Below are 27,607 nucleotides of genomic sequence, written 5' to 3' on the forward strand. Positions count from 1 at the left end.
TTCTTCTATTTAGGTATCAGAATGGTACTTAGATAGGAACATTTTTTTTGTTGTTGAAAAGATAATTTTTTTTTCAAAAAAGAGTTGCCGGTATTTAACTGCACCCAGCAAACTATGATAAAGACAATTGGTTTTTGATATCGAGAGGTGGTGAGCTGGGTAATAGTAAGAGAATAATTTTCTTGGAGAATATTTTCCTATTAAGAGGAAAAATCGTCGTCTCAAGGAAAATGATTCCTGCAAAATGCACAACCATACACCTAGATATCACATTTTCTTGGAAAAATCCTTTTTTTTTTCTGCCAATCTTCCCCCAACAACAACCAACTGACTCATCCAGAATAGGGCTGTAACTTGGACATGCCCGAGGTCGGGTTGGGCATGGGTTGATCCCCAACCCACCCGAATTGGCAGCCCTATTCTCTAAGACCATTCTGTAGGAGAGGGGAAGATCTATTAATATAAGAGAGTGACTTGGCTTAATTGGGGTATGACACATGCAAGAGTGGAGGAAAATGTACACTCAACAATTAGGAAGCAATTGATCCAAAAAGGTCCTAAGTAGCAACAAACATATTTATTGATGACTTGTGTCGTGAACCCCCAAATACATATATCCAAAAATGTCCTAAGTAGTAAAAGTTAATGTACAGCTTCAAAGAAAAGAATCTGAGGTTGTAAACGCTCTCTTTAACATGTGGTGAGAACATCGTTCCAACTGCCAGTTACCTGAATGAATCAAATTTGAAAAAAAGAAAAAAAAAAAAAAAGAACTAAACAAGATTAAAAAAATAAATGAAATTGACCTTGACAGTTTGGTCGTCATATAGGAACCATCTTTCATCCTGATGATTATAAATAAAACATAGATAGTGATGCCCATAATAGTAAACCTATGAATTACAAAATAACATTCAGGGCCCAAATTGCCGTTTGTTGGCACATCTAGAGGGAAAAAATAGTAGGCTTTTCATAAGAAATATAGATCTATACAGGAGGTCATAGTTGGTGTTCTAAAATTTATGTATTTTTAATGTAAGTTGTAGGCATTCTAGGTTTTATGTATTAAGGAGTTCAAAAGTTTTTTTTTTAAGGTTGTTTATTTAGGCAGGATTTGTTTAACTGAAGACACATTGTTGTTCTTTCTTTCCTTTTTTTTTTTTTTTCTCTTCATTTCCTTCTACTTGTATTTCGAGGTCTCCACGGCCTCCCTTTTTCTATTTATAACATTGTTCTTTATGTATAAATAATAATAATAATAATAAGGAAGTTAAAATTTAAAATTACTAAGTCCAACCTAAGGTAGAAAGAAGAATAAATGTAAAGAACAGTACTATTCTAGTGCACCAAAGTACAGCCATGTTCTTGATGACCACCACAAAGCTCATAATTAGCTTGTTCTTTGGTGCGATCATCAATTGGTGAATTCCTAACTTCATAATTACCTTTTTCAGATGACAAGGCTCGAGATTTTTTTTCAAGTGATTTGGTAGATTGGTACTGTTGTTTGCTTTGCCTTCGTTTTCCATTGGCATTGACCAGTAGGCAAAACTTCCAAAGTTCCTGCAAGAAATGAGTATGATTTAGGGGACAACTTCCAACAGATGGAATACTTTGACCAACAAATATGTGGTGTTATTAAAGAGCTGTTAACCTTGACCTTCAGAATTGGTAGAGGATATGCTAGACAATGCAGTTCCCTCTGCACTTTGTATAGGCACGCTTAATATATCTTTTGACAGATCAGGCTTCCCCACCAATGGATCCTCGTAAGGTTCCTGAGGCTTCTCATGACAGCTAATTGAGGGGATCTCAACTTCTGAACTCAGCACCATGTCGGGCCCTCCAGAATTTGTTCTAGATCGTTCCAACTCAAGTTTCTGGTTATCAACATCATGTCTCAGCTGGTCATGAACATTTGGATCACCAGAATTGAGCATTGAGTTAACAACCGACAATTCTGGTGCCACGTTCTCTAGAATGCTTCCACTAGCCTTCTCATGTAGTTTTGCTTGGAGCTTCTGTTTGGCCTCATTCTCGATTCTCACTTGATACTCCAGGATTTCTTCAAGCCTTTTTGCATCTGTTTCAGTCTCAAGTTGACGTCTAAATTCCTCTTCCTTCTGTTTCAAGTCATTCGAGATAACAGGAAAGTGACTGCAGTATGCACATAAGCACATAAATAAAAAATAGCGATAGTAGTGAAGAGAAAGAAGGATCATGTGTGTGCCTAACTAACAAGAAAGAGAAGGGGTCCAACTCGTTTCGGTTTGTGGCTAAATCTGAACCAAACCAACATAGGTCGGTTTCACTAAATAAGAATCAGAACCAAACCAAAATGCCAATAGAACCAAACCAACCCAAACCAGACTAAGGTTGGTTTAGTTCAGTTTGGTTCTATGGGTTGCCAATATCCTATAAACTTAGTTGGAAACAACAGATTTTTATTAATAAAATAAATAAATAATAAACATAAAATTTCATATAATAAATCATTAATCTTTTCATTAAAAAAAATCATTAGTTTATCCTTAAAGAAGTCATTAAGCTATGTCCTAACTCCTAAAATAATTCATAATAAATGAATATATTTATTTTATAAGGTTCGTTTTTGGTTTGGTTTGGTTCTATACGAGTCCTGAACTGAGAACCGAACCAAATTGACCGGTTCTCCATTTTCTAAACCCAGAACCGAAACACAACTTGTTCCAAGCTGAACAAACCAGCCCAAAAATTGGTTTGGTTCAGTTCTCGGTTTGAACCGGACCAAGTTGCACCCCTAAGAAAGAGACGTACGTCTGTTCTGCAATATCTTCATTACCACCACTAGCCTGCAAAATTCAGGAAAGCATTTAGCCCCAACGTCAATGAAGTTGTATATTAAATTAACTATGCACCTAATAAAAGAACCCAACAAGACACAGACAATTACAACCTTTAAATCCTTAGCTTTTCGGTTACCCTTGTTCTTTTTCTTATTCTTTGACTTATGTCTCTGTTTTGAATGATTACCTCCTTTATTGATACTCTTTTTGTTGTCGAGCGCAAGTTCAGCTAATAATGCCTTTTCTTCAGCCTCGGCTTTCTCTGTAGCATATTTATCCGCGATTTCCTCCAAGTGTGACTGAAAAAGAGAGTTAACACTTTTTATTATTATAAGTAAATGAGAGTTAACACCAAGAACATGAAAATTTATATCCAAACAGGTGTAACCATAAAAACAAATAAAAGAAAATAGGGAATAACATGCTGACAATATAACAAATGCCAATCTGACTACACTTTGAAATACGATTGAAAACAAATAAATGTTATTTACAATTTCATCGAAATCTAAAAGCAAATATTATATGAAAAAAACTGTGATTTTTTTAAATTTTAATCAAAGGTTCACTGCAAAAATATTGCAGATCCGAATTATTTCCGTTAATCGAAATCTAAGAGAAAAACTACCATATAATTCAAACCAGACTGATTTTCCCTCAAGAATAGCAGATTTGATGAAAACTTCACCATCAAAAAAGATTTCAGTACAATGTGCGCCATTGAAGATCCTAAACTAAAAGAGTCTTAACTAAAAGATTCAAAAATTGAAGAACAACAGTCATTATGTATATGTGGGGCCACACTTATATCGACAAGCATGAAATTGAGCTTGATGAGAATCTTGGTTCAGCGCTCATTAACATTTACGCCAAGTGAGGTTGCTTAGAAGTCACAGTTCAAGCATTCGAAGGAATGGGTAAGAAGAGTGTTGACTCTTGGTCTGGCTGCAAATGAGGAAAACAGAAAAGCAATTGAACTCTTCTTGAAGATGGACGGTGAAAGCGCCCTCGATCCGCGAGGTGCACGGATCCGCTTTTGACCCTTGAGGTTTGGGAGTCGCCACTTAGTTATTGTGGTCTAGGAACCAAACTGACTCTAACATGGATAAAAAGAACTAATCTACCATAAAAAATCTGAATTCGGGGATCAAGTTACGGGGTTAGAAGGTGTTAGGCACCAACCCCGTCCGGCCAAAGCCGATCTCTATTAACTTCCCAAGTAAATTACATTGCTAAAACCTAGAGAAAAATAAATAAAAATAAAAATTCACCTTTCCGATGGCAAGGACTTGGTTCCCTCAGATCTGACAAAAGAGCTCATTGTACCGTGCTCCCTTGCTTCGTTCTGTCTCCGGATTTGATTTCGGATCTCCTAGATCAAGGTATCTCCTTGTTTCTGAATCTGAACTCTTCAAGTTTGTTGCGGATTTAGGGGTATTTTTGGAGAGATTTTAGGTGTTTTCTAGAATAAAATTGAAGGGGGGATGTTAGGTAAGGAGTTGGGGCTCCAAAACTAGGGTTTATGGGCGGCTAGGGGAGCTTCTAGATCTACTTCTCTTAGGGTTTATGATTTGATACGAAAATAGGGTGTGAGCACCTCTATTTATAGATGTTTTTAGGGGTTGATTTGGATAGAGTTAGTGTTTAATTAAAGATATTTTAATTAGAGTTGTGTTTTAGTTTGACTTGTTTTAGGTAGAATTGTGTTTTAATTCAAATTATTTTAGGTAGAATTATTTTTAAGTTAGAACTCTATTAGATAGAGTTATTATTTAATTAGATCTCTATTATGACTTTTAGTCTTATTTGATTGACTTTTAATGTTTTGACTTTAGTCTTAATTGCTTGACTTTTAATATCTTGACTTTAGTCTTGCTTAATTGACTTTAATTTTGACTTCAGTTTCACTTGATTGACTTTAATACCTTGACTTCAGTCTTGCTTGATTTACTTTTAATTTTTAGAGAACCCCCCTCCATTATTTCTTTAATTCTTTGGACCCCCAGATGGAGGAGTCCTTAAAAAAATATCCCACGAACCCTCAACAATTTTGCCTGAGAGTCCGATTAATCGATTTTTTAGGTTCAAAATTTTAAATTAATTTCATCAATGTTTCACTTTAATTATTTAATATTTTATTTATTAATTTCGAATTTTTTAATTATGAAAATTGTGAAATTATCGTTTTACCCCCGGAGAGGACTTTTCACGTTTCAAGTCGGTTTTTAATGTTCTAGGATGTTTTAGAATCAGTTTTTCGTAAGGAATTCAATGAGAATGTTGGTTTGTGTCATTTATGAAAATTTTATGTGAAATGATTGTGAACTTTATGAGGGGCATTTTCATAATTTTGTCAAATTCTGTTAAAATTGGTGAAATGATTTATTTGGTTCCGATTTGTTATTTTATGTGTTCGAGAGAGTTTTCCTAAGCGTAACGTAGACTCTAGGGTTATTTTGAGGTTAGGGGTATTTTGGTAATTTGATAATTTTTTAGTGATTTTTATCGTGAAGTTTCTTTTTGGTTTGCAAGATGATGATTTCTATGTTTCTAGGGAAGTATTTTCCTAATGTAGCGTGGTTTCTAAGGTTTTGTCAGTTCGAGATACCTCATCCGGATTTCTAAAACATATCTGGTAACAAAATAAAGCAATGGAATACACATCCATCATTGGGAATCATTGCGATCGGGTTGACGAGTTGATTAATCAGGCGGGTGCAAAAATGGGGTGTCTACAGATGCCCCTCTTTTGTAGAGGGTTGAAGCAAACTAGATAGCAAATCTATTTTGGTAGATAGTGCAATATCTAAATGCCAAAGCTAGTGACAATTCATTTTGTAGCCTTATTTAGCAATTCGTCAGGGTGTTCGGATCCTTGAGGGTAAAGCTCTCCCCGAATCAAAAGGTTGTCAGGTCATCGAGCGCAGACTCTCACTGACAGTGTCAGATCCTTGAATTTTAGAAAATTCTCCTTGACTGATGTAGCAACTGTGCAAGTGTGTGGCTTAAAATCTGAGCATAATTTGAGCATAATTTGAGTATAAACTGAGCATAATTTGAATATAAACTGAGCATAAACTGAGCATAATTCTGAGAAAACCCTCGGCGGCATCTGAGCATAGTTCCAAGAAAACCCTTGGCGGTAACTGAGCATAGTTCCGAGAAAACCCTCGGCGGCATCTGAGCATAGTTCCGAGAAAACCCTCGGCGGTATCTGAGCATAGTTCCGAGAAAACCCTCGGCGGTAACTGAGCATAATCCAAGATAACCCTTGGCGGAAACTGAGCAAAATCCAAGATAACCCTTGGCGGCAACTGAGTAAAATTCAAGATAACCCTTAGCGGAAACTGAGCAAAACTGGCAGATGAATGAATGAATTTTGGAGAAATCTGATTAGAACGAACCGGAGAACGAATAAATCTGGAAGATAATGAATCTGGAAGAGAAATGATCGATTCCAAGAATGATTGGATCTGAAGAAGAATCTGGAGAACGAAGGAATGCCATGTCTCCTATGTGAGATCCAAAATGCTTTTGTTTGAATCTCAAGGATGTATCAAAAAGTTTTATGAATTTAAAACATGAGTTTTTTTTTCTTTTGAACCTCAAAAGTTTTTTCAAAAAAAAAACTGTTATCAAGAGGGTAACCTTAAGTTTGGGGTTCCTATTATTTTTATAGGATTAACATTACTCGAAGACAAAATGCCCCTAGTTTGACAATGTACGTGACATTGAAGATAATTGAACACATCATGCAAAAATTAAAAAAAAATACCCCTAGTATAAAGGGGAAAAGTTACATTAAAGGAGAAAGAAAATGCCCTTTGTATGAAGGTTTGAAATAATTGATTACCACAAACGCAATAAAGACTCAACTTTTAATTTTGATTAATTTTATTGAAGGTTTTTGAGTCAGGCTCAAGAGTACAAAATTATTTCCTTTCGAGTGTCATCGTAGAATTCACCCTTATCCCCCTTGGTTCACTTGGGGAAGTAAACATTTTCAGATCGATCGTAGACAAGATACTTGTGGCTTTTGAGTCTATGCCGGGTTTAAGCTAAGTATTGAACTTGATTATTCGGACTTCTGATGTTTCAGCTTGGACTGCTCTCAGCTTAGGATTTTCTTCTATTTTTTCTTTATTGCTCTAATTTTTGCCTAGATCGCCTTTTCAGGTTTTCAATCTAGCGAGCTTCCTCTAACTTTTGCCTAGATCGCCTTTTCAGGTTTTCGATCTAGCGAGTTCTTCTCTTTTTTTTCTTTGCTCTGATTGTTGTCAAAATTGTCCTTTCAGATTTTCAACCTTGCGAGCTTGCCTTAATTTTTACCTAAGTATCCCTTTTCGGGTTTTCAACTTAGCAGGCTTCATCATTTTTTTATCTTTGTATTCTCCTCTGCACTTCTGGAGTTGCTGTCTGATCATGCTTTATTATCTTCCTTGACTTTTCGTACGGTACTTAGGAGGACTTTTATAGGTAGGCTTAGGACTGGGTATAAAAAAGAAAGGGATTTTGAGGCTCAAAAACCCAAATGCCTCTTGTGTGGCATTTCTTTTTAAATTATTTCTTTTTCTTCAAATTTTCTTCCCCATTTTGAAAATTTTTTCTTTTGAATTTTTTCTTGATTTTTTTTCTTCTTATTGTGTGGGGAAATAGAGATTTTTTTTATTTATTGATGTGGTTGGGCCTGAAGTAACTTCTCAGGTTGCCTACGTACCCCAAATTTTGGGATCAGACCAAAACGTAGTTCGAAACTTCCCTCCCTTAGGTTAGGTGATCAGGCTAAGAAATACAAGGCACAATATATATTTTTTTTTGAAAAGACTACAAAGGGCTGAGAAAGGAGATAATGAACTGGGTAGCAAGGAAATTGATTCGGTCAAAGATGACCTCCTTAAATGTAGTACCGTTTGATTTAGTCAAGGTTGGTTGGTTCTGATAACTCGATTCCATCATGATCTTGAAGTCTGACAGCTTTTCCTGGTAATATTTCTTTGACGATGAATGGACCTCTCCAATTTGGTTTGAACTTTCCCATAGGATCAAAAATAGGTGCCCTGTTCTCTTTGAGTACTAAATCCCCGACTTGTAAGTGACGGGCCTTGATTTTCTTGTCAAACGCACGGGCGACTCTTCTTTGATAAGCTTGCACGTGATACAACGCTCTCAGTCATTTTTCCTCGATCAAATTCAACTCTTCATACCGTTGGCGAACCCAATCTGCTTCTGACAACTGACTTTCTAACAAAATCCTGAGAGATGGAATCTCCATTTCAACTGGCAAGACTGCTTCCATGCTATACACTAAGGAGTAGGGAGTAGCTCCAGTGGAAGATCGAATTGAGGTTCGATATGTCCATAATGCAAATGGTAGTTTTTCTGATCAATCTCGATGTGATTGACACATTTTTCTGAGGATAGTCTTAATATTCTTATTGGCTGCTTCGACTGCTCCATTAGTCGGAGGTCGGTAAGGAGATGATTTATGGTGTGAGATTTTAAATTTTGCACACAATTTGATAACCTCAGCTTTGAAGTGCGACCCGTTATCAGAGATCAACTCTGAAGGTATCCCATATCGACTGATGATGTTCGTTTGAATAAACTGTGCAACTCGAGACGCAGTGAGGACAGCATAAGAGGCAGCTTCAACCCATTTGGTAAAATAATCGATGGCAATCAGGATGTATTCGTGCCCGTTTGATGCCTTAGGCAATATTTTACCAATAATGTCAATTCCCCAGACTGAGAATGGCCATGGTGAGGTCAGACCCACTAATTGAGATGGTGGCACATGTATCAGGTTCGCATGTATTTGGCACTTATGACAAGTTTTGACCATGTGATGACAATCTGTTTCCATCGTGGGCCAGTAGTATCCTTGTCTCATAATCTTCTTGACTAACATTTTCCCACTCATGTGAGGGCCACATTCTCCTGAATGTAGTTCAATCATTATCTGTTCAGCTTGATCTTCATCAACACACGACAAGTGAATCCCATCATAAGACCTTTTGTATAAGCTTCCTGCGCACAGGATAAATTGAGACGCTAATCTTAGTAGGGTCTGTCGTTCTTTCCTCGATGCTTCTTCCGGGAATTCTTATTTTTCCAACACTTTCTTTATGTCTGTGTACCATGGCTTTCCATCGGGTAGTCGAGTAGCAATGTTGATCTGATGGCAGTATGCGGGTTTGTCTTTGACTTCAACAGTGATCGGTCTCAATTCCATGCCAAGGGGCAAATGGATCATTGAAGATAAAGTTGCTAAGGAGTCAGCAAATTTGTTATCCTCCCTTGACAAGTGCTGGAATAGGATAGCTTTAAACTTACTGACTAAGTTTAGCAAATACTCATGATAGCGTTTCAACTTTTCATCCCTAGTCTTCCATTCTTCTAATGACTGATGTATGACCAAGGCTGAATCCCCGAAAACCTCAATTTCTGTAATACCTAAGTTCAAAGCAGCTTCGAGCCCTGCGATGCACGCCTCATATTCAGCCGTGTTATTAGTGTTCGAAAAGGCTAACTTAATAGCGATAGGAAAATGACACCCTTCTGGAGATAACAAGACTGCCCCTATTCCACACCCATTTTGATTGGCCGCTCCATCAAAGTATAACTGCCATGTTTGGTTCTGCGGTTCTTCTTTAACGTGCAAGATGTTCTCATCTGGAAATTGATCGACAGGCCTTATTCCTTCTACTACGGGGTGATCTGCCAGGTATTCTGCTACAACTCTCCCCTTGATGGATTTCTGAGTAACATGCGTGATGTCAAACTCTGATAACAACAATAACCATCGTGCGGTTCTCCCTGTCAATGCCGGTTTCTCGAAAAGATACTTGAGAGGATCCATCCGAGATAACAGGATAATTGAATGAGACAGCATATAATGCCGGAGTCTCTGAGTAGCCCATACCAATGCTAAGCAGGTTTTCTCCAATGATGAATATTTTCGTTCATACTCTAACATCTTCTTACTGATGTAGTAAATGGCCCTTTCTTTGCGAGTATCTTTGTCATACTGTGCAAGCATGCATCCCATAGCTTCTTCTGTGACTGACTGATAAAGAAGAAGTGGTTCACCCGGTGTAGGTGGGACCAAAATAGGTGGATTTGAAAGATACTCCTTGACTTGGTCGAAAGTCTTTTGACATTGCTCATTCCAAACTGTTGGCTCATTCTTCTTGAGAAGTTTGAAAATAGGTTCGCAGACATTGGTGAGTTGAGCGATGAACCTGCTAACATACTGGATTCTGCCCAGAAAACCTCGAATCTGCTTTTCAGTCTTGGGCGGTGGCATCTCTTGGATAACTTTAATCTTTACAGGGTCTATTTCGATCCCTCTCTGACTGACTACAAACCCCAATAACTTTCTAGAAGTTACTCCGAATACACATTTATGTGGGTTAAGGCAGAGTTGGTATTTTTGAATCCTTATGAGAAATTTTTCTAACGCTGTAACATGCCCTAGTCGTTCTTTGGATTTGACTATCATATCATCTACATAGACTTCGACCTCTTTATGTATCATGTCATGTAGTAAAGTCATGGCTGCTCTTTGATAGGTAGCTCCAGCGTTCTTCAAACCAAAAGGCATGACCTTGTAGCAGAAGGTCCCCCACTGTGTGATGAACGACGTCTTTTGCATATCACAAGGATCCATCTTTATCTGAGCATATTTTTTCAAATTCGAACCCACTGAGCTTTACTCCCTGTTGTTCTGGTTGAATCTCAAGCAACGGCTTATCCTTAGCATCAGTATTATTTATGATCCCTACAATTTCAGCATCTCCGTGAAGAGTAATTACCAGTCCATCCTTGATAAATTTGACCTTCTGGTGTAATGTAGAAGGGATGACTTTGATCTGGTGTAACCATGGTCTCCCTAACAGTAAATTGAAAGAAGACTGGATGTCAATAACTTGAAATTCCACAGGGAATTCGGCTATGCCTGTGGACAGCCGAAGGTGCAAAATTCCCAGTACATCTCTCTTGGTGTTATCATAAGCTCTAATACCTTGATTAGTAGGTTTGAGATCTTCAGCCTTAAATCCGAGACAAGTAGCCGTTTTCAGCGGGCAAACGTTCAGTGCACTCCCGTTATCAATCAAAATTAAAGGTACCCTCATTCCGTTACAGTCAACTGTAATGTGCAGCGGCTTAGTATGGCTTGCCCCTTCTTTTGGGAGATCTGAGTCCGAGAAGGATAGAATATTTTCCACGTAAGTTGCCCCCACTATACTGGCTAGCTGATCCGGAGAAGTATCAAGGGAGACTTGGGCTGTGTTTAGTGCTTTGAGAACAGCCTCCCTATGAGCAGTGGAAGCCATGAGTAAACCCCATACTGAGATATTGGCCCCTGATTTTTTCAACTGTTTGATCACGGAGTTATCCTCTTCGATGTTTTCCTTAGTGGGATCTTCTCCTTCTTTTCTTGCTAGGGCTGCAAGATTTTCAACACAGAGTTCTTGTGGCTTAAAAACTCTTCCACCTCGAGTCATATGTCTAACTTCATCACAGAAAAGGGCAAAGGGCTCATCTTCTGCAGTCAACACGTATGGATCTTCGTCTGTTAAAGATACAGGATTTTTCAGATTCATTTGGGCCAACAGGTAACTAGTGAACGCGGGACTATCGTAACGAGGTGGGGATAAACAATAGGTATCATCCAAGGTTAAATCGAATGGTTCATAGTTTGTGGTGAAAACCTCATCAGTGAAGGCTATCCCGGCAAGGGGGTAACTGGGCGGTTTAACTTGGATTGGATGGATGATAGAAACAGGGTCGAATGGTAATGGGGTGTGAGAAACCATATTCAGGGTTGGTGGAGGTTGATAAGCAGGTAGTGGATTTGTGGTGACATTTGGTGGGCTAGGGATGGTAACCTTTTTGTTGTCAATAAGGTTTTGAATGGCATGGCGCAATGTGATACAACGATCCGTGTGATGGCCAGGATTTTGATGGAATTCACAGAACACGTTAGCATTGTGTCCAGCTGGCAAGGGATTAGGTAAAGGTCGGGGTTGGATAGGGGTAAGAAGCCCTTTTTTCATCAATTTGTGAAGCGCTACAGTGAGACTCATCCCTAGATTGGTGAATTGACGCGGAGTCCGAGGTTGACTTGGGTGAGCTTGGTTATTAGTCCAGGCTGGGGGTTGAGCTGGGGTAACTGAGGTATTGGCGATGTAAGTATGGTTGATGTTGGGTTTGGGAACATATGATTTCTTAGGCCTATTATCTGAGGGGTTAGAAAGGATCCCAGAGGCAAATGCATCCTCAAGTTGGCTCCCGACTTGCAACAAGGATTCAAAGGTAGGGAGGTATTGGGCCACTAGGTGTTGAGCATATCCTTGAGAGAGGTTCTTTAGGATAATTGCTACTTGTTCCTTCTCCGAAGGTCTATCCCACATTTGAGAAGCCTTGGCCCTCCAGCGTCCAATGAAATCAGTGAATGCCTCCCCATTTTTCTGTGTAGTTGCTTCCAAATCCCTTCTTAAAGTCTCAATCTCGGTACTGTACTTATACTGATGCCAGAAGGCCTTTGACATGTTTTCCCATGTACCCACAGTAACTGGATCTTGAGACATTAACCATCGTAGTGCTGATCCCGATAGAGTTCTTTGGAACAACAATGTCATTTGTTCGTCGCTGAGCCCCATAGTGCGCATGTTGGTAACGTACACCTTAAGATGTGTTTTTGCACACCCTGTCCCACTGAACTTGTCCATTTCAGGCATCACAAACTTTTCTGACAAATGGATTCTAGGGATGCGATTCAAAGCTTCAATGCCTGCTGCGATTTCATCAATACCCTTTATACTCTTCATTGCTGACTCCAATTGAGACATCCTATTAGATAATGCCGGATTTTCATCAACATACTCTTCGTCTCCGTCGAGCTCGAAGACTTCACGTGGACGTTTCTCTTCAACCTTTTTTCCCTTTGGGTCATCTAAGGGAATTCCCATTGATTTCGAAGTCTGTTCTAACATTTTCACTTTGCCTTTTATATTGCTGATATCATTGGCAAAGGCTGCCAAGATCTTACGGATCTCTGTGAGCTCAGATTCTGAAGTCATCTCTGCTTGTTGACTTGGTACTGTGGTTCTTTCTAACCGACTGGACTTACGACTCCAACTAGGAGGTGGACGCTTGAGTTTGGGCGCAATGATAATCCTATATGACCCCATCAAAGGTAGATTTAGTCAATTTCGGTATTACCCCCTTGATAACATTTTTAAGAATCATTTTATTGACGTTTGTGCACCAATCCATTAATTAATCCATTCACACAATGAGTACTTGAAAAGAAAATAAATATTCATTCGAAAAGAAAGATAGTTTTATTGAAAACGACAAACAATATGTTCTTCTTTAAACATCTTTCAACAAATTTGTTTTGAACTATTTTTACATGGACGCTTGGCTTTGTCTTGATGGTCATCAGGATTGCTGTCAGGCTTGACCCTCTTGGCTCTAACAACTTGATATCTGAATTCTGTTGGTCCGTCTGGATACCCTAAGGTGCGCTTGTTCCAAGCTTTCTCAATGAGGTGTACTAACTTTTCAGTCAAAGGCTCGGGGGAAAAGCTGAGGTAAGGATAACTCTGTAGGTACATCGTATTGTTCTCGGATTAGATTAGGGTGGTAAAAAGATGTTTTTTCTAAACCAATCAGACGGGCATAGTATGATCCTTTGGTTCCAAGAACAGGGGGATCAGTTATCCACCAAGGGCACCTAAAATCGATATGACAGGCGAGGCGAGAGTCTAACCATTTGCTCCAAGCTTTGACTGAATTGTGACGCACTAACAGGTTTCTCTTGGAAAAATGCTCTGGGCCATATTTGAGGTTTGAGGGAACCTCTACGATTTTGAGACGGTCACAAAGCCACATATAGAGTAGGTAGGGGCTTCCCTTGAAGCTTTCCCGCTCACCATTTTTTATGGCATCTAAACCTGAGAAGGTTTCAGTTAGGATGAGAGGTACTGGGTTGGCTTTCCTTGAGAGCTGAGAGGCTATATCTATGAAGGACTCAGGGATAGTTTGGCCATCACTATTGGAGGTCAGTATGTATTGAGTTAGGATTCCTAAGCACAATCGATAGTCTCTAGTGGGTCGCCAAGCTTCGGATTTTACATTGATAGGGTGACTGCGGGAACGATACGGGCCCAGTAACGGTACTAAGTTTAATCTCCCGTCATTGACTAAGACTTTGGCTTCTTCCTTGGAAATGTTTAGTCCTGTGGCGAGTTCACCAGAATATTCGATCTTCAATGAAGGCCTGACTAAGGGACCTGAAGTGGATATCCTCATGATGCCGCAATAATCCTCGTGAGTATGGCATAAATGCATGTACCCCATATGGAATATGTGAAGATAGGGGTTCCATCGCTTAGTCATAGCATGTAAGAGGTTCCAGTCTATCTCAAACTCATGGAAGAAAAGAGCACTCCTCAATATGAATCTCCCAAAATTGATCTTCTCTACAGGGTGCATTCCTATGACGGTTGTTTTGACTAACTGATCGATTGGGTTATCGCCGGCGGCTAACATCCTGGTTTGACACAAAAGGGTATTTTAGTACTCTTCCAATGGTCCATGAAAAAGATCAATTTATTTTCTTTTGGAAAAATTCATTCTTATGGAAAATATTTTCTGGAAAATATATTTTCTGGAAAATGTTTCTTCTAAAGAACACTTCTTTTGGGAAATAATCTTTTTTTTAAACAGTATTTTCTTTTTCTTCTTTGAAAATTGATTTCCATTTTGATTTAAATAGCCCGGTCCATCATGATTGTTGGATCGGGATGGACTGGGTCATCATTGTAAAAGAATGGGTTCTTTATTGGGTTGGTACACCTATTTTAATTTTTGAAAATAAATTTTTGATCCTTGAGGACAATCATACACTTTGATCTCAACATTCATATCACTCACAAACATTCATCCAACAACAGGCATTCATTCAATAAACAACCCGGGAACACCCACGATAAGTTCGAGTCGTGACCTATGGGGAAGGTTTCTAGACTCTAAGCTTACTACGTGCAATGCATCTTTATCTGGCCACCCTTGCCCAAGCACACCTATATACCTTTCGATACGTGGTGACTTGGTTTGATATACCGTATAGGTGATAATCTAAAACCTCAATTCACTTCTCTGAAGCCAAAAACAGTCAGTTTGATCTCCAGTTGAGAGGTGGCGCACAATGCTGAGCAAGGGTCCACTTAAATACCTCTCGTCTAGAATAGACGTAGTCTATCCCCCTCGTACAGTAGGGTACAGCGGGGCAAGATCTTACTTAGGCACCGGTTTTGACCAAGAAGTGCAATTGATATACTTAGATTACCTTTTATACCTACGGGTACGAGTCAAGAGTTGTAGCTTTCATAAATGGTTTGGCATCCCACGAGGGGACCGACCACGTACTAATACCACGTTGGCAATCGGGACATGTGACTGTGTGGCTTAGAATAGGTCAAAGGCTCAGGTCACTCCAGCCTGGGTGCATCAACATACTTCTCAGAATCACCTGATCAGATGGTATTAATGCCCCCAGTTTGATATACCTTAAGGTACGTGACTGGAGTTGTGGGTTTCATGAATGACGTCGCATCTCAGAAGAGACCGGGCCACGCACTAGTGCCACGTTGGCTAAATGGGACGTGTAAGTGAGTAAAGCGGTAAACGTGCATGTAGTGTGTGCAAAACAGGGTGGGGTGTGCCCGAGGCCTTTTCAAGCAAATGGGCCCATGGGCCTAATCATATACATATGAAAATTTAATCAAGATCAAAACTATTTGGATCAAATGAATATTCAATCAAAGTCCACATTATTCCAATCACATAGGCAAAGATAAGCACCTTAAGCATATACTTGATACTAGCATTTAATCTCGTATTATTTTCTTATGTATTCCAATCGAAGGTTATTTTGGGGAGACCCTAATCAAATTAATATTTTCGAGGATATTGGATTGAAAATGAAATGACAATCGTTGGGCTAAGTAATTATGATGATTTTTAAGCCAATTGAGATAGGGAAACTAAAATAATGGGACATTTAAGAAACAAATTGATTTCTTTTTAAAAAAAAAAACAAATTTAGAGGAACACATTTTTTTTATAAAAACCATTAAGGATAACAAGCAAAAACAGTAAAAAAAAAAATTTTAAAAATAAAATAAAATAAAACAAAACAAAAGGCGACTTGGTATAGTAGGGTGCTGTCAACATAACAAATGGTCATTTTATAACAAGGGTGTGGCTTTAGTAAAACGAGAAATTTACTCAACATTCACACCATCTTCTCACACGGCTTTCAGCCATGTTCGTCAGGCAAAAATAGAAAAAAATTTTAAAACAGAAACAGAGACCGATTGAGCTCTTCAAACCAATCGATTTGAAATCGGTTTGGCCGATTTAATGTTCTTCGTTCATCATTAATGCTCGTAGAACTCTTTTCAGTGATGGAAGACTTGGAACCTGTCTCCTAAATTGGTTTATTGTAGCCAATGTTCTCGAACCGTTCAGGAAACAAAAAACCGAGACAAGAATTACGGCTTCCAAAGCTTCGAATTTTAGATTGTCGAAATTTAAAACAAAAACAGCCACTGTTCTAAACGCATAGACAAGATCCACCAATTCCAAATCAGATAAAGCAAATCGACAGAGAAAGGAGAAGGAAAAAAACTTTCAAACTACCATCTCGATCATGAATTCCCTCTTAGGCAATCATTGGATTCCATTACTCAAACAGATAAGCTTGAGGAGACGCAGCAAGCGTGCCGAAGATTAAGGCTGAATGGACACCAAAAGCAACAATTTCCGAGTTTTTTTTTTTTACTAAGGTATGAAAAGGAGCCGATTTATGTTTCATATTTCGACCATCTTCCTTTCGAATCTTGGAGTCTCTAAACGTCTCAAAACCAGCAACTCTGAATTTTCCTTTGGTTGAAAGAAGAGAGATCGATCTTCTCCCAAAGAAATCACTTAAGCTAAGTGGATTTCGACAGGAACTAACAGTTCTAAACTTGGAATCAAGAAAAAATCAGCGACTTTGATTAAGAATAACGAATGATCGGGCTGAGATTTCAACCGATCGAACAGAGAGACATGTGCGTCCTCTCTGTTAAATGACGCTGAAATGGGGTGGATCCTTTTAAAGAAGATGATGTGCGAAAAATAATCATCCGTTTTGCTTCTTACACACCATCTAAAGCTGCTGTGAGCAGAACCCAAAAAACAACGAAATATGGGCACATAAAAAAATGATTTTTTTCACAACAGCCCTCCATATTTTGGTTGACAGCACCTTACTTTTAAAAAAAAATTTAAACTTCCCCCCAGCCCAATATCATGGTTAATGGACCCTAAAAAAAAACTTAAAAAGGCAAAAATAACAATGAAAATAAAACAAAATAAAAGAAAAAATTCGAAAGATACATCACCTACCAACAAACTCTATTAAAAAAAATGAAAGAAACAAAAACCTACGTGATTCACTAATTATCATTCCGCCCTCAATTAAATTTCTCGATCTTCTAATTATTTAGGATCATTCTAAATACCCTTCGATTGAGCCACAAAAGTAAAGCTTGATTAAACCGTAAAAATAATATGCCAAGAAATCAAGTATTCAAAATCAAAACACATGCTCAATAATCGAAAAAAAAAAAAACGAAGATGCAAATATAATTATGAATAAACAAATAAACAAAAACAAAATAAATAAATAAAAATAAATAAAAACATTCTAGGTTATTTTAGCGATGCTCCCATACTTGGGGCTTTTCAAGTTTGATCCTCAATGTCCCCAGCGGAGTCTACACTGAAAGCGCCCTCGATCCGCGGGGTACGCGGATTCGCTTTTGACCCTTGAGATTTGGGAGTCGCCACCTAGTTATTGTGGTCTAGGAAACAAACTGACTCTAACATGGATAAAAAGAACTAATCTACCATAAAAAATCTGAATTCGGGGATCAAGTTACGGGGTTAGAAGGTGTTAGGCACCAACCCCGCCCGGCCAAAGCCTGTCTCTACTAACTTCCCAAGTAAATTACATTGCTAAAACCTAGAGAAAAATAAATAAAAATAAAAATTCACCTTTCCGATGGCAAGGACTTGGTTCCCTCAGATCTGACAAAAGAGCTCCTTGTACCGTGCTCCCTTGCTTCGTTCTGTCTCCGGATTTGATTTCGGATCTCCTAAATCAAGGTATCTCCTTGTTTCTGAATCTGAACTCTTCAAGTTTATTACGGATTTAGGGGTGTTTTTGGAGAGATTTTAGGTATTTTCTAGACTAAAATTGAAGGGGGGATGTTAGGTAAGGAGTTGGGGCTCCAAAACTAGGGTTTATGGGCGGCTAGGGGAGCTTCTAGACCTACTTCTCTTAGGGTTTATGATTTAATACGAAAATAGGGTGTGAGCACCTCTATTTATAGATGTTTTTAGGGATTGATTTGGATAGAGTTAGTGTTTAATTAGAGATCTTTTAATTAGAGTTGTGTTTTAGTTTGACTTGTTTTAGGTAGAATTGTGTTTTAATTCAAATATTTTTAGGTAGAATTGTGTTTTAATTCAAATTATTTTAGGTAGAATTATTTTTAAGTTAAAACTCTATTAGATAGAGTTATTATTTAATTAGATCTCTATTATGACTTTTAGTCTTATTTGATTGACTTTTAATGTTTTGACTTTAGTCTTAATTGCTTCACTTTTAATATCTTGACTTTAGTCTTGCTTAATTGACTTTAATTTTGACTTCAGTCTCACTTGATTGACTTTAATACCTTGACTTCAGTCTTGCTTGATTTACTTTTAATTTTTAGAGAATCCCCCTCCATTATTTCTTTAATTCTTTGGACCCCCAAATGGAGGAGTCCTAAAAAAATATCTCACGAACCCTCAACAATTTTGCTTGAGAGTCCGATTAATCGATTTTTTAGATTCAAATTTTTAAATTAATTTCATTAATGTTTAAATTTAATTATTTAATATTTTATTTATTAATTTCGAATTTTTTAATTATGAAAATTATGAAATTACCGTTTTACCCCCGGAGAAGACTTTTCACGTTTCAAGTCGGTTTTTAATGTTCTAGGATGTTTTAGAATCGATTTTTCGTAAGGAATTCAATGAGAATGTTGGTTTGTATCATTTATGAAAATTTTTATGTGAAATGATTGTGAACTTTATGAGGGGCATTTTTGTAATTTCGTCAAATTCTGTTAAAATTGGTGAAATGATTTATTTGGTTTCGATTTGTTATTTTATGTGTTTAAGAGAGTTTTCCTAAGCGTAACGTAGGCTCTAGGGTTGTTTTGAGGTTAGGGGTATTTTGGTAATTTGGTAATTTTTTAGTGATTTTTATCGTGAAGTTTTTTTTTGGTTTGCAAGATGATGATTTCTATGTTTCTAGGGTCGTATTTTCCTAACGTAGCGTGGTTTCTAAGGTTTTGTCAGTTCGAGATACCTCATCCGGATTTCTGAAACATATCTGGTAACAAAATAAAGCAATGGAATACACATCCATCATTGGGAATCATTGCGATCGGGTTGACGAGTTGATTAATCAGGCGGGTGCAAAAATGAGGTGTCTACAGACGGTATGATTTTTCAGCCCAACGCAGTAGCGTTAATAGTGTTCTGAATGCTTGCAGTCATGGAGGATTGGTTGAAGATGGTATTAGGTATTTCTCTATGGGTGCTTGGTTGATCTGTTTGGCCATGGGTCTATTTGACAGGGCAAAGGAGATCATGAGAACAATGCCGATGAAACCTGATGTGGTTATTTGGAATGCTTTATTGTTTTCTTGTAGAACCCATAGACATCTTGAAATGGATGATCGTGCAAACTATGTCCTGTTTCCAACATATACACAATGGCTGATAAATGGGATAGGTTCATAAATCAGGTAAAAATACCATTATATACCTGCAAGAATGACTTCAGAAGAGGCAATATAATTGCCTGATAATCATGGGCAGAACAAGACCAAAGCTTTGACTCCAATGCCCAGATAGCAGTGACAGAGTGAAAGATCTTTGCATCAATTTTGCTGAGCTACAAGAATGAATACAATGTCATTAAAATAAGATGGCATGGATCACAAGTCATGGTTTAGCAGGTAAAACTACCAACAGACCCACCTCTACAGAGAACCAATCCTTGTGTCTCAGAAATGCTGCTTCTACGCAAGTGTCCGCTTGATACAGCAAGTCCTGCATTCTCCAATCCTCATCTTTGCCAGTCAAAGATTCCTCATATCCAAATTGTGTGACTTTCAGACCTTGTGCCTCATTGAGAACATTTGATACAGCTTCAAACTCATTCTTCCTCTCAACAAGCTCTTCTTTGTGCTTCTGGAGGACTACCTCGTAACTTTGAGAAACAAATTCGGTAGCTTTCACCCTTTCTTTACACTCTCTGAGATAGAGTTTCTCAACTGCCTCCAAAGCTATTTCACAGTTCAGTTGCTCACATTTTCTCTCACTTAAGCTCTGTATGAGGGAATTTTCTTCATTGATCTTTTGCAGAATTTCCATTCTACAACGTATTTTATTGTCCCTCAGACATTTCCATTAAGCCAGTTGTTCCTGACTCGTAGGACCTTCTAATATCCAGGCTAACACTGCCTCACAATGAGCACTATCGTCCAAAAGGAAACATAAAGAACTGCCACAAAGATGATCCCCTCTTTGATTTCAGATTCCTGAGTAACACTGTGTGTCTCATCATCTATGATGCTATCCTTCTCTCTTACTAACCCACAATAATCAGAAAGTTCTAAAAATTTTGAGGATTTTTTTAAGCTGTGAAGGTGACAAGAAGCATAAGCCGAACAGTGTTTTTTCCAAGATAATGCAAAGAACCCGTGAACCAATGTGAGGGATACATTGTATCTTGTCCATGGAGAATTGTATCACATTAGTAATATGGCTCTCAGTAAGATATTTATGTTTCAGAAGCAAATGAAGCATAATTTGAACCTTTTCAAGGAGTTCCATACGCTCAGAAACATCAGAAAGTGGCCAATAACATCCAAAATAAGATACCTTCCCCTTATCGGGAGAAGACTCTGATGTATCTTTTGATCCTTCAAGAATTCTTAATGCAATAGAAATATCTATTGGAAGCCATTTACCATTGTGAATCATGGAAACCCAATTATTTCCAACTTTTTCAGGAAAAAATTGTTCATGCATGATTTTAGGCTTGATTAGTGCTGTAGAATATTTCCAGATTTCTTGTGATATTGACTTTTATGTTGCCTTTGTGTCACCTTCCTTAATACGCCCCCGCAAAATTGAGCTTCCATCGGTAAGACCAATTTTGGATCTTAAATATTCTGTACGTTCCCGGGACAATGGCTTGGTCAGCAAATCCGCCAATTGATCTTGAGTATGTACATGACTCACATTAAGTGTACCGTTCTGAACTTGGTCACGCACAAAGTGAAGATCTATTTGGATGTGCTTCATTCGTGAGTGTTGAACTGGATTGAAACTAAGATGAGTTGCTCCAAGATTATCACATAGAAGAGAAGGTGGATGCTTTAATGAAAATCCAAGTTCTTGAAAAAGTGCAAGTAACCACATAGTTTCCGATGCTGCATTAGCCAGGGCTCGGTATTCAGCTTCCGTAGTTGAGCGTGCTACTGCTCTCTGTTTTTTTGATCTCCATGAGATTGGATTGCAGCCTAGGAATGTGATGTATGCCGATGTAGAGGTTCTATCATCAATGTTTCCAGCCCAGTCAGCATCACTATATGTTGTTAAACATGGTGCTGCTGATTTCTTTATGTGGATGCCGTGGAATATTGTTTTCTTGAGATATCGAAGGAGTCTTTTAGCGGCTGTCCAATGTGTGACCGTTGGCTTGTGCATAAATTGGGACAACTTGTTTACTGCAAAAGAGATGTCCGGACGGGTTAAGGTTAGGTATTGTAAACTGCCAATGACTCGCCTATACTCTGTGCTGTCTACTGCAGTTGTTCCATCCACCAATTGAAGTGATTGACTTGTTGACAGTAGTGTAGAGACATCCTTCGCTCCAACCATGTTTGCATTCTCCAAAATGTCACGAACATATTTATGTTGTGAGAGAAATAATCCTGCATGAGTTGGTATTACTTTCACTCCAAGAAAGAAATGTAGTGAGCCCATATCTTTCAAGGAAAACTGTTCACTAAGTTTGTTAACAACATGAGTTACAAATTTGTTTTCATTTCCCGTGATGATTAAATCATCGACATAGACTAGGAAATAGCATATAATGGAGTCATGTTGATAAACAAATAATGAAGAATCGGCTTTAGAATTGTGAAACCCAAGCTGTAGTAAGGCATTTCTTAAAGCTGAATACCAAGCCCGCGGGGCTTGTTTGAGGCCATAAATTGCTTTCTTCAATCTGCACACATGATCAATTTTGGAAAAATCTTTGAAACCTGGAGGTTGCATCATGTAAACAGTTTCAGTCAATTTTCCATGTAAGAAAGCATTGTTTACATCCATTTGTTTCAAATCCCACCCATTCATGACGGCAATCCTGAGCACTGTCCGTATTGTGGCTGGTTTAACAATGGGGCTAAATGTTTCTTTATAATCAACTCCAGGTCGTTGGTTATACCCCTTTGCAACAAGTCGGGCTTTGAATCTTTCTATTGATCCATCTGCTTTTCGTTTGACTCGAAACACCCATTTACAGCCCACTGGTTTGTAATTTGTGGGTGGGGGAACTAAATCCCATGTGCCATGTCGCATAAGGGTTGTTAACTCACTGGACATGGCGTCACGCCATTCAGGATGAGATACGGCTTGGCTCACACATGTTGGTTCTAGAGGTAATGGAAGGAGATGTTTTGAGACAGTGTGCAATTGTTTGGGTTTAAAGATATTGTTCATGGCCCGTGTGGTCATGGGATGGATTCGGGTTGGGTGACTTTCATGTTGCACAGGACACATTGAATCAGAGATAGAAATGGATGCAGGTTGAGGTGAGACTGATGTATTCGGTGCACCAACGTTTAAATCAGAATTCATATTTGATAAATTGGAATTTAAATTTTCTGCACCTAGCGTTTCATGTGATTCACCGAAAACAAGAGTAGAGAAAGAGGGGTTGTTACCTGGAGGTGGCGTAGTAACGATGACTTCATTTTCCGATCTCGTTGGTGGCTGCGATGATTGACCCAATAGAGGAGATTGCATGGGAACTGATGGAACAACAAGGAAAAGGTTGGGGAACGGGTTCTGTAAAGGAGATGAGAAATGAGAGTGACTATTTCCAGATATGATCTCATTCGGTATTGGGCCGTGTATGGTACTTGTTGACAATGGGCTTTTTGTTTCATCAAAAGTCACATGTCTAGATATGTAGAGCCGATGTGTGGATGGATCCATGCATTTATATGCATTCTGTGTTAGCGAGTATCCTATAAAAATGCATGGTATAGACTTTGCTTGTAATTTGTGAGTGTTATATGGCCTTGTGAGGGGATAACATAGACATCCAAATTTTCTCAATTTGAGATAATTTGGTTTTTGACCAAAAAGTGCCTCAAAAGGAGACTTATTTTGGAGAAGTGGAGTTGGTTGACGATTTATGAGATAGCTAGCGGTTTGAAAAGCATGGGGCCAATAAGAGAGGGGTAAAGAAGCATCATGAAGTAGGGTGAGACCCGTTTCCACAAGATGGCGATGACGCCGTTCAGAAACACCATTTTGTTGTGGGGTGTGGGGCGCAGTAGTATAGTGGCTTATACCATTTTCAGACAAGTATTTGCTTAATTTTAGAAATTCTCCACCATTGTCTGAATACAAACTTTTTATTTTGGATTTAAACCTTGTTTCAACAAGTTTTTTGAATTGAGGAAAAATGCTATAAACAAGTGATTTTGTAGGCATTGGATAAAACCACGTGTATTTGGTATAATGATCCACAAATATTAGATAATAGCGTGAGCCATCTAGACCAGTGATATAAGCGGGTCCCCACACATCAGTGTATATAATTTCAAGTGGAGAATGACTTTGAAAGCTTGTAGAACGAAATGGTTGTTGATGTGCTTTATTTATTGAGCAAGAAGTACATGAAGAAGATAGCTTATTTGTGGTAAGCGGAAGAGAAAAGGAATTAACAAGGTTTTGAACAACTTTAATCGATGGGTGTCCAAGACGCTTGTGCCACACATCGATTGAGGTCCGTTCATGCACATTAGCAACCATTTTTTGAGTTGGAGAAGCCACCATTGAGTTCGGAAATATGTAGACACCATTCTCACACGCACCTCTTAGAAGTATCGCCCCTGTGACTCGTTCCTTCACAAGAAAATGAAATGGGTGAAACTCAAGAAAAACATCATTCTGTTTTGTAAAGTGATGAACTGAAATGAGGTTCTTGTGAATATTTGGAACACATAAAGTATCATGTAAATGGAAAAAAAAATTTCGATGTGGGTAAGGTTAAAGAACCAATATGTGTAACCGCCAAACCTGTACCATCACTAAGAATAACTTCATCAGTGCCATCATATTCAGAATGAATGGATAAATTTTGTAGATCACCAGTGATATTATGAGAAGCTGCAGAGTCAATGAGCCATTTGTTTTCTTGTGCATCAGATGTTGCTACACAGTTAACAGTCATTTCATGAGACTGTATTTGTGGACAGGACTTAGCTATGTGGCCCACTTGGTCACAAAATTGGCATTTGGGTTGAAATCTCCGTTGATTTGAGTTGGAGCGACCCGAGTTGTTGTTGCGTCTTTGGTCTCGAGGTGGGCCATTTGGAGATCGAGATTGGTTTTGTTGATGTGAAGGGGCGGTTGCTTTGTTATTTCCCCTTTGCTGTTGAGTTCTAAAGAACCCAGGTCGACGACTAGTAAAGTTCGCAGCAACCACAAGTTGCTGTGTAGCAACTTCCATTCTTCTCAAGTAGTTTTCATGTCCAACAAGTAAGTCATGGAGTTCTTCAAAGGCAAGTGATTTTTCCCTTGTTCGAATAGGTGCAGCAATCTCTCGAAATTCAGGACCCAACCCATTTAGAACATATAGGGTTAAGTCATCGTCGGAGATTGGGTGATCGATGAGAGCAATCTCATCAGCCAATCCTTTAACGACATGAAGATACTCTGGGATTGGTCGATTTCCACACTGGATCAAGGTTAGTTCTTCCTTGAGTTGCATTGCCCTTGTACGCGATCTGCTTGCATACATAGTTGATAATTTTTTCCATGCCTCATGAGAGGTTTTGGCTGTGGCAATGAGTAGCGTGATGGTAGGTGATGTAGAGGCAAGAATAACGCTGAGAATTAGCTTGTCTTGCCGAACCCAATGATTTCTCTTAGAGATAGACAGTGGGGTTCCATCGGAGGAGGGACATTGCAATTCTCCATTGACATAATCCATTAGATCATAGCCAATTAGGAGTGCCTCAAATTGAGCACACCATTGGGGAAATGTTGAGGGTGTGAGTTTCTCATTAATCTGAGCTGTAATGTTGAAAACAACAAGAGGAGTTTCAGAGGAAGAGATCAGTTGATTTGCGGAAGACATTTGTGAAAAAGGGATCAAATTCTCGTTAGAGATAGGGACTCCTGATACCATATAGAATAGTAAAAGTATCAAGTGCTCACAATGGAAAATTTCAGCACACTTTCTTATTGATATCTTGAGTACATTTTTATACAGCCTTATAAATCTATCTTAGGAAATATACTACTATCAAAACTGACATATACACTTCAGTTACAGAATCTACTTAATTAAATGCACATCAATGCATCAGTTACAAATCTCAAAACAGAGAATTGTTCATGCATGATTTTAGGCTTGATTAGTGCTGTAGAATATTTCCAGATTTCTTGTGATATTGACTTTTATGTTGCCTTTGTGTCACCTTCCTTAATACGGTGGAACTTTTTCGTGCTCCCTTAGAACATGCTTTATAAGTGAATCATAATCGGTAAATATCTCATTGCAGTTTGGGCAAGCCCAGAATTGCCAATTCCCATTGGCCTTGCCAAAAGATACAGCTTCTGACAGAACTCTCATCTCCAATCCATCCTTGAAATAGGCCTCGAGATCGTGAACACTCACTTTGAGCAAACTTTGCTTCTTATCAAGAATCAAAGTGTCCCAATATGATAGAATCCGATTCCTCTTCACCACCACCGAGGGTCAATCTTTTTGCTCACTCGGTAATTCTCCTCCTTGTCATCCTTTGATTGGGGCAAAGTAGATTTCTGCTGCTGTTGCAAGATTCTTGCAGCAGTGACACGAACCTCAATCTCCTTCCTACACTCTTCCTCTGTCTTGTTTGATTTCTTGCTCTTATTACGCAACTCAACTTCTGATATCTTTTTGGTGGGAACCGAAATCTCATTCTTATGCTCAACCTCAATTGAGTCTTTCCATATCTGTTTCATGGTAACCAACCCAACCTTCTCCCCAACAGTTTTAGTCCGAAGTTTCTTCATCCAAATCGATATCAAAGCAATGTTGGATCTTTGAATAATCAAATGAAGGTTCTGCTTCATATTATGTGCTACACCAGTCTCTGGTATGGAATTTTGAATTGATAATGCCCGACGACATTCTTGAACAACCTCTTCACACCCTTTACAATCATTTGAAGCAAAGTAGAGTTGACTAGTGTAGAAGTGAACATAATCGATGCAATTTGGAAACAATGAAACCACTTTTCTTGCAGATTCGATTGTATCCTTCAGATGTATTTCTTTCTCATTAAGATCATTAACTAGGGTTGCAATTTTAAAAGAAATTAAACCGTTCATATGGTGGATAACAGCTGAGGTCGTGTTGCAGAGATTCAATTCCTCAATGAGATTTAGGGCATTGGTGTTGTTTTCCTGTTGAACAGAGGTTAGGGTTTCCTCGCAATCGAGTTCAATCGAAGTGTCAGATTGATCAAAATCACCAGATTGAGTGAGATTTTGCTTCCGCTCATCTTCTATGGAGGCAGAAGCCCTAGCAGCAGAACCTCGCTCCTTAGGCTCCATTGATGGTCAAATTGATCCACAAATGCAGACGTATTAGCAAGATTAACAGAGAGATTCAAACAAGAAGGAAAAAAATTGCAATCGATCAATCATTCTCTCTCTCTCTATCTCTCTCTCTGAGCTAACAACAGTGGCGGAGATTTTTCTCTGTATTTCTCTGTTTTATTTTCTTGGTTTTTGAATTCTTGATGAGGCGATTTTTTAAATTTAAATATCTTTGTGAGAGTGAAGGCGGGTGAATGGTTTTTGAAGAACCCGATTTGGCCTCGACCGGGTTGAACCGAAAGAAACTCGTTTAAACCGGCCGAGTTGATTCCTCTAAAACCAATGAAGTGCAACTGTGCAAGTAAAAACGGGATGTGATATTATCACACCATTAATCAATGACAAAACTTGAACTTAACTCTCTCCTCTTTTTCTCAATTTTTAATCTTTATCCACCCATTAAACAAGTCGCTCGACATAATTTAACGGGAAAATTACTTAAAGGACTCTCACGGAAGGGTTTCTTTCTATGATCCTTAAGTTTTGTTGGGTAGCTTAATATGACATTTAATAAACTTTTTTCTTTCTAAATGATCCTTATTGTTGATTTTACAAATTTTATTGTCGAATTTGACACTTTTTATTTAGTGTCGAGTTCAAAAATTTTGCTATCAAGTTCACACACTTTTATTTATTGTCGAACTTAACATTTTTACATTATTGTCAAGTTCATCACTTTTAAATAAAAAGTGGTGAACTCA

At 38.4% G+C, this 27,607-nt stretch overlaps 1 protein-coding gene across 2 annotated transcripts; it reads right to left on the minus strand.

The window, feature by feature from the left end:
- Window positions 1-574: 574 nt before the first annotated feature.
- Window positions 575-26,894, minus strand: LOC147405699 (uncharacterized). Of its 2 annotated transcripts, none has more exons than XM_086433507.1 (6): window positions 26,124-26,894; window positions 2,936-3,124; window positions 2,797-2,831; window positions 1,655-2,157; window positions 1,446-1,563; window positions 575-729 (listed from the first exon to the last, which is right to left on the minus strand). In XM_086433507.1, exons 1-5 carry the CDS (start codon window positions 26,859-26,861, stop codon window positions 1,478-1,480), a joined length of 1,551 nt encoding a protein of 516 aa, XP_086289633.1. In that variant the 5' UTR covers window positions 26,862-26,894; the 3' UTR covers window positions 575-729; window positions 1,446-1,477. The 2 variants fall into 2 exon arrangements, with proteins under 2 accessions (XP_086289633.1, XP_086289634.1); XM_086433508.1 differs by having other exon boundaries at window positions 576-729; window positions 1,661-2,157; window positions 26,124-26,887.
- Between the last annotated feature and the right edge of the window lie 713 nt (window positions 26,895-27,607).

This window comes from Akebia trifoliata, chromosome 3 (genome assembly GCF_017979445.1).
Source record: "Akebia trifoliata isolate Shusen 1 chromosome 3, ASM1797944v1, whole genome shotgun sequence".
Taxonomy (NCBI): domain Eukaryota; kingdom Viridiplantae; phylum Streptophyta; class Magnoliopsida; order Ranunculales; family Lardizabalaceae; genus Akebia; species Akebia trifoliata.